At 39.0% G+C, this 13867-nt stretch overlaps 1 protein-coding gene across 9 annotated transcripts in view; it reads left to right on the plus strand.

The window, feature by feature from the left end:
• Window positions 1-13867, plus strand: part of PARD3 (par-3 family cell polarity regulator) — a 444439-nt gene that overhangs the window by 337117 nt on the left and 93455 nt on the right. For all 9 annotated transcript variants that reach the window (XR_009275724.1, XM_058819864.1, XM_058820106.1 and 6 more), the window contains one exon: window positions 9128-9382. Coding sequence is in view for 8 of the 9 variants with exons in the window: in XM_058819864.1 (XP_058675847.1) it covers window positions 9128-9382 (255 nt within the window). In the remaining variant the exon portion in view is untranslated. The remainder of the gene's footprint in view (window positions 1-9127; window positions 9383-13867) is intronic.

Here is a 13867-nt window from a genome sequence, read left to right on the forward strand (position 1 = left end):
TAGAGGAGCATGACTGGTGGATAGGCTCAGTTCAACCAACTGATAAGAGTAGCACAACCTCAAGTTTCTGCCTCCAGTAACTGGGAATGACTGATTTGAATCATGGTATGATGTATGGTGCCATTTGAAATGTGGTTTGCCTATGTCATTTGCTTCTTGCACACATGGGAACAGCTGCTCCTTACACATCTAGCTGCAGAATTCAGATGTTACCCACCAATGCTGCTCTCTGGAATTATTCTCCAGTTGGGGAAAAAAAAATGTACTGGAAGAAATGGTCCAAGCAAGTCTGCATGAAGAGGAAAGCAGAGCCTTTAAAGTGAGGAGGGATGAGAGCAGGAACTTGTGTTTCAGCAATAGTTGAATATCATGATCTCTTCCTATCTACTTCAGTCCAGCAGAAGAGCTAAATAGGAGATTAGAGCTAAGATAATCTAATGATGAAGAACCTGTTGTCATAGGTGTGAATATCAGCCTTTCTGGCCAGTTTTGTTATGTAAAAGAAAAACTAATTTCCATTTTACTTTCAGACAGCAATAATGTTCTTTGATGCAACATGTTTCCCAGCAGGGTAACAGTCTCATTTGCTCATTTGTGTGATCCTCCACTTCTGAGGTCACTGATCCTTGGATCAGACATGAAAATAGGACAGAAAATTTCAGTCAAAGTAGTGTTTGTTCTGGAGATGGAGAACCTATGCTGCCTATGTACCTGCAACATTCTCCTTTGGTTGAAACATATGTATTCTTTAAAAAAAGCACAGCAGGCAAACCCTCCACCCTACAATGTGGCAGACTGTTAACTGTAAAGTAGGCTGAAAGCTCCATTGAAGTGTAGGCAAGATAATTTGCAGATTTTTTAACCCAAAGTAAGCAAGGATTTTCACTTGTTTACTGCAACATCCAAGAAAGCAGGTTTGAGATACTGGCAAACCTGCTGACATGGACGTGTCGTCACTTTGTAAAGACAAAGGGTGAATCAAGAAGGTCAGGTGATAAGGAAGGATGGGGGTGAAATATATGAGATTCCACAAGGTTAGAGGAAATAATTTTAATGTCTCCTTTAGTTTCATCAATGTCACTTGATTTCAAATTGGTGTTTGCACTTCACCTGCTCATATGCATAATATTTACTTTCTCTCCTGCATTTTTTCATTTCTTTACGTCTTCATTTGTATTTTGCTGCCTTCTTTAATAGCCTTCTTTAATATAGCTCCTTATAAAAATGAGCATAATGTTCTCTCCCTAATATATTAGGGCACTTAAAGTAATCACCTTATCACCTTTATCCTTCACCTTTTTTTCTTTTTTAACTGCAGCCCTCCTGGGTTGTAGCTCATTAAACGTTTTTGAAATTCTCATGCATCTCTTCTGATTTGAGGAGGGGGGATCTTCAGAGAGACAGTAAGTACTATCACATATTCTAATTGGCAGATAGGCTGTGATTGTTGAAGGAGAAAGAAAATTAAGACTGTCTGATTATGTAGATACATTTCTTTAATTTGGAGATGATGGGCAGCCTTTTAAATGAAAAAAATGTAGTCCTTGTTACATTTCTCAGCTGTTGTAAAACCAATATGTAGGAAATATATGTATGTAAAATTTCTATGGAGGTGCAGAATTATAGATCTTTAAGAGAGACTATATCACTTTTTAAAGGTAGTATCTGCATGATATGCTATTCCTGCAAGATGCTTGTTTCATCCTGGTGGGGTTTTTTTTTGGTTTTATTTTTTTTTTTTCATTTTCTTGGTTTATAATAAACTCTACAGCTTCCTATGGCAGTCTTTTCCACTGCCTTTTGTTTAGGAAGTTGCCCTGCTCACAGTATCCTAGTTATTCTTCCTTCAGTTAAATACCTAACACATTATTCTCTTCCTCTGGTGTTTGCAGATGGCTGTTATGTCCCCACTCTGTTTTTCTTCCCCAAACAGCTTGATGTTGTTGACTCATATATGTTACCCAATAGAACTTCCAGATCCATTCTTGAAAAAGCAACTCACAGATTTTTTTCTCTACGTTTAATTAATTGTTTATTTATTTGAACTATGTAAATTACCTTCTAGTTGCTGTTATTTAATTCTATTTTTATAGCCTACTCTGTATTTCAAGAACATTTGAAATCTTAATCCTTTCCTCCAAAGTTCCTTCATTTGGGTTTTCTGCAGATTCAGTAGTGTCCTAATTAATAATGAAAAATTCTGAGTAAATTCAAGGTGATCTTCATAGAAAATATCTCAATCTGTCCATTCTGGTGACTGTGAATCTATTCTCTAGATACTACGTAGGAGCAGCCTTGTTCAACCTATTGCATCCATCCCCTAGCTGTTTTTCTTAGCCTGGGACTGTTTCTGCTCTGTTCACAAGGCCATTTCCCATGTTTTAGAAGGGAAATCTGACTGACCTAAACCACATCTGTTCTTCATAACTTTTTGGTGGCTACTGCTTGTCCCATTATCTCCTCTGTGCTTACCAGTAGTTTACTTAAGGAGGGATTGAAGTTAAAGTCATGAGTCTTTAATTCTGCTCCTTCTCTGAGGTATGTTTGACTTTTCCTAGTTTTTTAGTGTTTTAGCTATCCTCAACAAGTTCTCCTAGTTGCTGAAAAAGTCTGAGGCTGCCTCAGACAGTTGTGTGTGTCAGATGAACTTCAACTACCTTAACCAGTTTCTAGCTGCTTTTTTTGCTGGTATATTGAAGATATTTTTGTTATTGGTGGTAGTCAATTATGCTGGTCATCTGCTTGCAGTCAACCATTTCAGTGAAGACAGATGCAAAGGGAAAAACCATTAAGCCTCAGGTCTCCTCAGCATCATCTGTCAATATCCTTCCCTCACTGCCACGCAGGGGAGCAACCTTTTCTTTGCTCTTCCTTTTACTGCTAATGCAATTACTCAATGATTTATTGTCATCTTTGAAGCTCCCTGCTACTTTTATTTCACATTATGCTTTGGCCTTTCTGATTTTGTCCCTGTATGCCTGTGCAAACTGATTACATTTTGCATGTGTTTCCTCATGTGTCTGAGGTCAGAGGATGGTCATATTTCAGTCAACTGGTCACACATGTATATCTATAGCAGATAAGGCAGAACTCTTAATTTTTTTTTAATGACTTGAGAAAGTTGGGTCTCTAGCCTTTCAATTGAAAAATTATATTTACATAGCAGTATTTTCTGACTTTTTAAAAAAAGTTTTGAATTAAATGGGGGGAAATCAGGAAGAGGAGGTGACTTTCTTATTTACAAGCTGTGGCTGTTGGTGGCCAGGATTATCCATTGTGCACAGTGATCCTTCAGAATGATTTTCCCAGGGAAGCAGATGGCTCTGCTGAGGGTGGTTATAACTGTGATAACTGAGTAGCTCTAATCATGGCAAGAAAAGCTAAGTGTCATATGCCGGTTCAGAGTGAAATCACAGTAATGCCTATAATCAAGGTACCCTCATTAGAAGGCTAGTTGTCAGAAAAATTCTGCTTGGCTCCAGACAAAGGTCAAAGAAAAATAGAGGAGAGGACAAACTCCCATATTGACTTGATTGCCAAAAATTAGAAAAAGGGCCATTAAAGCCCCGAAGGCAGTAGAGAAGGTTGGGGGAGGAGCAGTGAGACCTGGTGTGCTGTGCCTGCAAGGTATTTTTCACTAGCAGAGAAGGAGGGGACAGATTTGACAAGATCTGGCTGCTGGCCAATGCACTTTCTGACCTCTTTATTAGAAACGATATCTGGCAAAAATTGGGCTGAATGTGTTCATCCCGCTGGACTAACTTGAACAAGCTGCCTGGCTTTCTAAACGTGTTGTTGTTTTTCTCTGTTTCCAATCCATCATCCCAGCGCATGCCAGTCTGATGGTAGAAGAACTGAGAACTGGCAGCCGTGAATGGCTTGTCATTAAGCTTCTGTCCTTACACAATGCTGTTTCCATCCTTAATAAACATTGTCAGCCATCTCACATATGTGGAACTGCAAGCGTTCAATACTGATTTTGTAAATGAGTGAGTCTCGGTGGAAAAGACGAGGGTGTGGATTATCACTTGGGCAATAGCTGAATCCTGGCAGCAGCCGGAGGATTAATTGAATTGACCAAGCAATTGCACACCAGAAACAGCAGCCAACTTTTTTTCTGCTCTTAGGGGAGGACATTGGTGCCATTGCAGTGGTAAATGTAATGTACTAGCCATGAATATCCTTCCCACTACTTATCAATTAAGATAATTAGTGATTTTTGTGTAAGGACCTAAATCACTAATATTGAAAAATCCAAACAAAGGAGACTGAAGGTCCCGGGGGATTTGGGATATACTTATAATCTACTCCCAACTTTAGATGAAATAAGGGCTGATTTCTTTTGACAGCTTTGCTTATTCACTTTTACTAGCAACAGCTCATCCAGCTCAATGGATTTGCTTTTTCTGTTAAAGTATAAAAAGTTAAAGTATAGTTCAGAGAACTGCAGTAAACATTTAGTTCAGGGTGGAATTGAATCCCAAATTAATAAGATTACTTAGCACCCACATATGAGTTACATGGCTAAATGCCCTTTGTGGTCAAGGAAGGGCTACTCAACACAGTTGGTAGAGCCTGGAGAAGGGTTTGGCTTCACCTCAAAATGTCCATATTACAGATGTTCAGCTGAACTGTGTGCTGGCCCATGCAGCAGCTGCCTGCTGTGGCTGAATCTTGACCAGCTCTCCTGGGAGTTCAAAACTTACCTTGATACCTAAATTTAGGTGTTTAAAATGGTAGTTGCCTTCATCTGAAAGCTGAATACCACTCGCAGTTTATAAGAAGGGAACAAGGTAGCTGCTGTTTCCTGGGGACAGCCATGCAAAAGCTTTTGCCTTCTTTTTGCGACCACCATTTCCTGTGCATAGATAGGAATTGGTGTACAATGGGTATGTCTATCATTACTGGATTAGCTTGCAATGAAAAGCTCTTCTAACAATTATAGGAAGTTCTGCAGCTAACAATATTGTCATTTGAGGCAGTTATCATTAGCTTTTGAATTGAATGGCACACAAATGCATGAGGATAGTTTATACTGAACATTATAATTTGAGTCTCAAAAGTATGACAGTGTGTTGTTGACATTTGCAGTGTTAACACTTCAGCAGGAAGGGCTTAGAAACTTCTTGGGATAGCTTTTGTATTTTTAAAAGTTTAGTTTAAATACTGAAAAACTGATTAGCAGTTTCTGCAAAAACTCTTTGATGATGAAGAGTTATGTGAACGTTAAGCATTAGCATTATTATTATTATTGTTATCAAACCACACAAAATCCTTAGGATGGCCATAAATCCTCAAAATTAGCTGATCTGAAATCTCAGACATAGGCGTTTTTATTGTGCCATGTCATGAAGGAATACAATTCAGTGAAGACAGCTTAATACACTTATCCACATTATGAAACGAAAGCACTGTGGTCAAACACTTCTCCAGATACTGGATTTCATTAGTGGGGGTGTTGCTGATTAGGGCTGAAGCACACAGCCAGTTTTGGTTCTCATCTGTGCTGCACAGTGTGTTTACATAACCATTTTAATCTTCCCCTCAACAGTCTGCCCTGGCATTTCCCATATCCATACTTGATGTGCTATGTGCTAACAAATGATTTAGGGCGCATCAAGCATATACACACATGAGCACACAGAGGGGCAGCATAAAATACAGCTTCACATTAAGTTCAAGTCCTTATATAAAAATATATTCAGAGTTAAAAGCTATTATAATTCAGAAGGGATAGTGCAGTATTCAGCTGAGAGCTCTTATTCTTTTCAAGAGTATGCCTACATATTTTTCCCTAGTTGTTTGGTTCCTTCAAGCTGAAAGACATAATGTTTAAATGTGGTATGTCCTTGAAAAGGCAAACCCAACCATATTTGAAACAATATTCAAAAATATCTTAAGTAATTAAAATACCTATACTTTTGTCATGTGAAAGTGCTAGCATTTTCACACTGGCTTAAATGTAAAGCACAAAAGAATAATTAAGAGAAACAAATTGGAACATTTTGGGTTTCAGTATAGTCAGACACTTTATACCTTTAATTTTAGTGTTATCTTTTGTTAAATGTTATTGCAGTTACTGGGTACTCTGTTTATAATTAACAGGAAGATTAATGTGTTTAGATTCTGATTTTTAATACTATTTATTTGTATTAATACATTGTATTAGCAATTGTAGAAAATACTCTAAAAATTTTTTTGGTAGATATGGGCATAATTAATTCCATAACACTTCAGAAATCAGTTCTTTCCCACTTGAATGGGAATAAGTATCCCTCATGGAGCCATGCATGGGAAAATCTGAATGCTCTGGCTGCAAATGGCTCAGCATCCAAACTATTAAAGAGCCAATAAGCAGATGCAGGAGAAAAGGTTTTTCACATAAAAACCTTTCATGAGGGAACTCATGTCTGCACCTGTGGGGAGTGATGTGATCTTCACAGTCAAAAAGCTCAGAAGGTCACTGCCCTCTCCCATAGCAGTTTGTGTAACACAAGCAGATATCACCTGTAACCACCAGGTAATTCTGTATTATAAGCACTTCAGGTAACAATGTTTTCCTCTGATTGAATTACTCTATGCCACATTATTGTCACACTGTCTGGTTTCATGCACTGAAATTTTGGTTATCTAAAATGCATGGATTTTTTCCTTCGAATTGGTGTCAGACAGTGTTCCCATCTGTGATGATAAATTATCCATTTAAAGGAAAATTAAAGCTACCAATGTCTAAGAAATTTCTGATTTCCTTTGCTTCTCTCATTCAGAGGACAAATATAAGGAGATAAATACATTTCTTCACAGAGTAAATAATACTGGACTACAAATTGGGAGGTAAACTACAGTGAGAGGAATCAACATGCACAGGTGGTTTTCAGACCTGCTTTTCCTCCTACATAGATACCTTCAAAGTGATTAAGGCTGTAACACTTCTGAATTAACAGTTTTGGGGTATTGGAGAAGGTAAAATATATGGTTTTATTTTAAAATAGACCTGCAGAAACCCTCTTTAAATTTGAAATTAGTTTTGCATTTAAATTTGAGTCCCTCTCCACTGTGAATTAAACAAAAACCAATTCCAGTCTGATGTTGCTGAAACTGTAGAGGAAAATTCTCTCAGCTGACTAGCGTTGTAGTTTTCACTTCCATTCTTCCCTATTAAAATAAAAAGCAAACAATAAAATAATTTTAATATTTGCAAAATTAAAAAGTTATGTTTGTTTAAAATGAACTTTTAAATTTTTTTTTCTTTTCACTGTGACTGAACATGGGGCATGTAAATGGGTCTTTGAGCCATCAATGTAGGTGGTTCTGTCTGTTGAAGGTAATTCAGTCAATCAGTTGTATCCCAAATCACTATCTATGGTCAATACTTTCAGGGTTTGTGGGGGAAAACATGTCTGTGTATCCATCCCTGTATTCCCTTATTTTTTATGGTGATCTTTGTAAAGGAACAGTTTGCTTGGGATTCAGTCTGACCAAGAGCCATTTCTGATCTTCACATACCAGCTCAGGGCTGGATTCACATGCTTGAACACAGATGACTTGTGTCATTTGGGCTGTCACAGTCTCAGGGACTTCAGCATGACCTGGGGAGTCCTTGCCCAGCAGCTGCAAGTCCATCAGGATTACCTGGGGGTGTCAGGTGGCCAGAGCTGCTTGTATTTGAGCAGCTCAGTCAAGGCTGGGCATCCAAGCTCTGAAGGAAGGCACAAGCAGCAGCATCAAGAGTGTCTCTAGAGTGACTTCTTTCATTCTCTGACACATGGATGGTTCCTGACTCTGGAGTCTGCTGCCAACAGCTCCCGGCCACCATACGGGGAACCTGCACACATGGCTGCTCTGAGCTCACCTGGTGTGAGCACTGAGATTTCATGTCTTTATCTGCAGTCTGAATACCACCCTTTGTGTATCCCCTTTCGTTTTTGCAAATCTAATCTTGAGGGGGCCATTTTAAAATTCCCAAGAATGTCAAAGTTACCTAACTTTAAGCTTTTCTATTTTCAGAAGAGTCGAGGCTTGCTTTCAAAAGAGACAGAGGCTTTGAATGGGCTGCTCTTGTTGAAAGTTGGCAAACAAGATGTCCTTGGAAATGGCACACAGCAGAGATGCACGGAGCTGCAGTCTGCATGGATGGATGCTGTCACTCTGTAGCCATGGCTGTAATTAGATGAAAAAGGAGCACATTTTACTAATGGAAGGGAGGAGACAGCTTCATTTTGCGATGATTACAGAATATTAAACTGGTCTGGGGAGACAGTGTAAAGGGGGGGTGTGGTCAGCTGGCTGTGCTTATGTGTGTGCAATACATCAAATTTCATAAAATACCAAAGAGACTTCGAAGCCCTGATCAAATTTTTGTAATAGCTTTATGTGCTTTTGAAAGTATGACCTCTGCTCGATTTGTGCTTGTCAAATTGCTAAATGTCATCTGTTTCTATCTGTCACTTTTTATCATACAGCTAAATTAGTGCACATAGATATAAAACCCTGTCCAGCATCACCTTTCATTTGTAACTTTAACACAAGGCACTTTCTGAGAAGATGCAGCCTGCTTTTGAGAGATGCCAGATTCTGTTTATATTTTTTAAAAAGCATGCACATCTCAAAGGAATCCTACAAGAATCTGCTTCTGCTGTTTACTGCATGCATGCAAACATAAATATATCCATGTCCTATCCCTACACAGTTTTTAAATTCTGAAAAAAAATTTTTGTAGTATTAAGCTAAGAAAGTACGTTAAATACCTGCATTAGAACCATTAAATCTGGTATGTTTTAATGGAGTACAATACAATAAAAATTATGTAAGGCCAGGTAATAACACAGGCATCCTAGGAAGCGTGAAACAATAGATTAACTCTGTTTACCAGCAGCTATGGCCAGTGATTGTTTAGCTAAGAATGAAACCAAAGACAGTGGATAATCAGATGTACTCCTTAAAGACCAATGTTGATTATTAGCATTGTTTCAATGTCCAAGGTAAACTTGAGACCTCATGGCAAACTGAAACTGGAAACCTTCACTGGTTTCCATTGAGATAGGCTACCTAAAGGGTCTGCTGACTGCTGCTTTCAAACGCCTCAGGGGGGACACCCATCGGTTTCAGCCTTCTCTTAATTTTTCAGAATCCAAGCAAAAACTCGAGAATTCCGGGAGAGGCAGGCTCGGGAGCGCGACTACGCGGAGATCCAGGAGTTTAACCGGGCGTTCGGCTGCGACGCGGATCCCATGTACGCCGGCATCGCCGCCTACGACTCCCCAAACAGCGGCACGGTGACGCTGAGCGCCCGGCCACAGAGCCCCAGGGAGGGACAGACTGCGGAGGCCTTGTACGCCCAGGTGAAGAAACCACGGAACTCAAAGTCTTCACCTGTGGACAGGTAAGCGCCACACATCAATCAGTGCACCCTATCAAAATCCGCCCTCGTGTTGCTTTGGTCATGGGACGTGGTTGTCCACATCAGTTGGAAAGGCAGAGCTGGATTTCTGTTAATGGCTTTTTAAAGCCTTTATGTAGAACAGTGTTGAATTTACTCAAATAAACTTGTTACAGTATGGGGTAGGAAAGTTGTTTTCTGCAAAGTAACTACATTTCTTCTCTTTCTTCAGATGGTTTGGAATTTTGGAATCACTGTTGGGTATCGTTAGAATTACATTCAAATTTTTAACATAATCAGGTTTATTGTCAAAGCTCTAGCAGATATGTTTGTGGAATACAACATTTCTAATCTACTTATAACTGTTACAAAATCTCTAAAAGGTTACTGTTGATATAGCAAAAATGGATTAAAGCTTACATGGATTCTAGTCCTACTGTAGTCCTGAAGTTCAGTCTAACAGGCTGAGATTTTTGATTAAGTATTGACCAAGTGAGCAAATTTTAAGTTACTTGTTGGGTTGTAGCTTATGATTTGTACTCTTCCTGCAGTTACGTTATCTGAACTATGTCTTTCTTGTTTTTATGATGGAACTGGGCAAAATTCTATTTTCTGTTGATGGAGTTCTGAGTTAATTTGAAAACCTGAAGCTAAAAGAGGAATGTATACTAACATAAAGTAAAAGTAGTGAGAGGCAGAATTCACTGGGGTTTTTTATGCTTTAACAGTGAAAATACACCTGTTTTCTTGGCTTACTATTGTAAACTTATAGTTCTGAATTTTCTCAGGATTACAAAAATTAAAACTAAAATGCTAGTGCAAGACATATTGTTCACTCATTTGGAACTTATTTATTTAGCTCATAGTCAAGCCATTCACTTTGTTTTCTACCTCATTCTTTCAGCAGAAAAATATTGAATTTTCAGTAAAATCAGCAAAGCAATGTCTTTGTCTGCAGTGTTTGAGATCTGTATAGCTTCTGCATGAGCAGTGGCATTCACCTTGCATATTCTGTTCTAGGTGGTAGTAGAGTAATTTATGTTTCAGCTAAATATCTAAAACTCTTTGAGGACTGAGAGTGTTGTACCTTACCCTCCACTTCATCTATTTTGGAAATTTTCTTTACATAATATTGATAAATATACATCCTCTAATATGGCAAATAAGAAAATTTCATCTGCATTGTGGAATGTTTACATTTTTACTAAAAATCGGTTGCACAGCTGCCTTTTTATTTTCTCAATCACACCATTCTCTTGCATTGTGTAAAAGGCCTACTTTTCATAGTAAATAATTTATATATTGTGGGTATATGTACATTATTTCAGTGAACGAAGCAAAATAATGTTAAAAGATGACAGCATCTGTGTCCTTGGAATTTTGTATTCCTCAGCCTTATATTGGCTGGCACCGGTATACCCAGGTGCCTGACATTTCAGCACTTTTGTGCCTTTGGAAATCAAGGTAGCTTGGTTGGATATGTCTGCCACGTGGTGACTCTCATGGCTTTTTTTGTTAGACCAAAGGCAGTGTTTCATGCTGGAGTTGAATGGCATCAATGTCACATCAACAAAAAAAAAGTTCTTTGATACAAACCTGGCACAGCAAAATAGGAGACCTGCGTGACCCAGTTAACTCTGTGTGGTGGCTGATAAAAGAGCCAGGAGAGAGTGAGTAAAGTGGAAGATAATGGAGTGCCAGGGGAATCTGATGTTAATCAGGTAGGTAGGACTAAAGAGCAGTGCAGTAGTTTTGTACATTCAGGCTGCTCCGGGAGCACGGAGGGTCCTGTCTCTCACAGCTGGATCATGCTGTGACAAAAGGAGAGACCCAGCACACACAATGGGCCTGAGCAAAGGGATAAAATGCAAGTAGGGTACCAGAAATGAGGCATGAAAAACCAACCCTGGTCCTGTGAAAAAGGGGGCCATATTTGACAAGAAACACCCAGAAAGAAATATTTAATTCAGATGTAAAAATACTATTATTTGCTATAATTGTACTCTGAAATACCTGTTCGGGGGTTTGAGGCATGAAGGTCTGGTGTATTAGGGTTTTCTTTCCTCTCCTCACATATGTATCAACAAGAGAGCTGTGGAGATGGTGAATCCCCCCTGGTTCCAGGAGACCTTCTGGGGAATGTTGCAGTGATGTGCACAGTCTCAGGCTCAAAGTTACCTCTCCAAGAAGCTGGATCTGCACTTTGGGCCTAATGCTGAGAGAGTGTGTCATAGAACCATGTAACAAATAGTTTGGATTGGAAAGGATTTTAAAGATCACCTGGCTGGGCGTGGAGGAGGTGTAAGAGCTGTGAGGGTGCAGCTTTCAGTTTTCCTTGAGGTGTGTGGAGGGTGTCTAGGAGCTTGACCTTTGTAATGTTCAGTGTGAGAGTCTGGATTATGGCTGAGATACCTGCCCAAAGGCTGCTCTATCTTTTACAGTTTTATCTTAGATATACTAAGAAAGCATCATCTGAGCATTTTTCTAAGAATCAGTTGGGACCATGTGGACCTGAGGTGCTTGCTAACTCTTTTGTCTCCTTGTCTGTAGAATATCCATCTCCTCACCCCATGTGCATTGCAGCCTCTTTCTTGCTATTCCTTTCCAGCAGTGAGACCTTCCTCTTTCACTTGGCATTGCCTATGATGCCCCTTTTGACACCAAGCATCCAAATGTCTCTGCTCAAGGCTCTCCTCCATCTCTCTTCTCTGCAGTCTGATTTATTCTCATAAAGCTACAAGAAATTTGATGACAAATAGTTGGTTGCAGTTCTGAATCCTTAAAATATTGTGTACATGAGTGTTCACCCGTGGTGAGTGTTATTTTCAGCGTGTTTTACTTCTTCTCCCTCCCATCCTTTCCTTTCTTCTGGATGATTCAGAGGTTACCCAAGTAGAGACAGTTGCTTCCAGCCTGGATGGAAAGGGAAATCACTCAGTGTGTTACCCTTGTGCTGAACTGCCAGGAGCTGGGAATGGCCAGGCTGTCTCAAATCTTTAGCACGTTCATATTAAAAGCAGCATTGTTTATATGGGAAATGTTATTTCTATTGAAGTTTGGTGCTTAGTGGCAAACAAAATTTGACATTTAAGTATGTCCAAAAGGTTATTTAAAAGTCTGTTACAAAGGAGCCTATAACAAAATGTCCCATAATAGTTTGCATACCATTGCTGAATACTTATGACAATTTTTTTTATGACTTCTAAGAGAATTAATGTGGCTGTGTGTGAGGCCTTGTCAGGGTTTGTTTTCCTTTAATATTCCCCCAGCTCTCTATTACTTTCATCAACACATGCCACCAACTGTTGTAAGTTTAACTGTATCATGGCAAATAGTGAACAGCAAAGTGGAGGACAAGTAGTCAACTGCTCATCAGTGTAGACACATAGTACAAAACAGTAGGAAGCACATGGTGATTCCTTAAACATTGTGTGTTCATTTCTCTAAATAGAAAGTAGATTGTATAATGTCAAAATACAGCAAAGGAGAAAAAGATTTTAACTCACTCATTGGAGACATGCACAGCTAGATGTGTGTAAGTGACAATGACTTGCCAATTTTACTGACAATGGCTATTAAAAAAACCCAGCCTGTAAATATTAAGTGCTACTCAAATATATCCTTACAGGATTTGAAACTGGTTTAGAACTACTTTAATGCAGATTTGTATTGCACCAGAGTTCAATCATTAATGGATATTTGGTGGAGTTTAGAGGAGAAAGTGTTGCTTGGTTGGTTGGTTTGGTTTTTCAGTGTTTGTATCAGTTATGGATGTAACACTAAAAAAGTTATTTTCTGCTCTTTATCCTAGAGACTGAAAGCAGATTGTCTTTCTTAGCAGAGGAGTTTATTGCTCAGAAGAAAGGAAGCTCTATCAATAAATAAATAAACAAATAAATAAACATGTTGGGAGAGATTGATGATCAGCCTAGCTGCATATACATGAGCTGCCCTTGTGACATCAGCTCCATCCAGTGCACTGACAGGGAATAGAGACAGGCTGCTAAGAAGTTTTTCACTTCTTCGTTAGGCATTGATGGAGTGAAGCAGAGGTGGAATGTATAATCTATGTTTATTTTATCATTTGGGAAAGAGGTGTCTCAAGAACATGGTTCTTGAGAATAAGGCTTTCAGCTTAGCTGAAAAATGTCTCTAGTATGTTTTGCATTACACAGAAGAGAAGCTGAACGACTGATCAATACTGCTTTTCATGTAGATGACAAGGATGCCATACAGTGGGGCTTTATGGCAATCACCTGACATCCAGAGCTGAGCACGATGCAGAAAGACAACTCCTAATGGCTGTCACTCTTTAATCATTTCCCACCAAGAGTGCATTGTCCTGAAATAAAATTGAAATAAAATAGGCACTGTGCTGCTGTAAATCTAAATAGCTTGAAAATAGTAGGTTAGACTCCTCCAGCTTGCTGAGGACATTTTAATGGAAACATAAATACCATAATCATATGCTTTTTGCATGCATTTTGC

This window comes from Ammospiza caudacuta, chromosome 1, assembly GCF_027887145.1.
Source record: "Ammospiza caudacuta isolate bAmmCau1 chromosome 1, bAmmCau1.pri, whole genome shotgun sequence".
NCBI classification, from domain to species: domain Eukaryota; kingdom Metazoa; phylum Chordata; class Aves; order Passeriformes; family Passerellidae; genus Ammospiza; species Ammospiza caudacuta.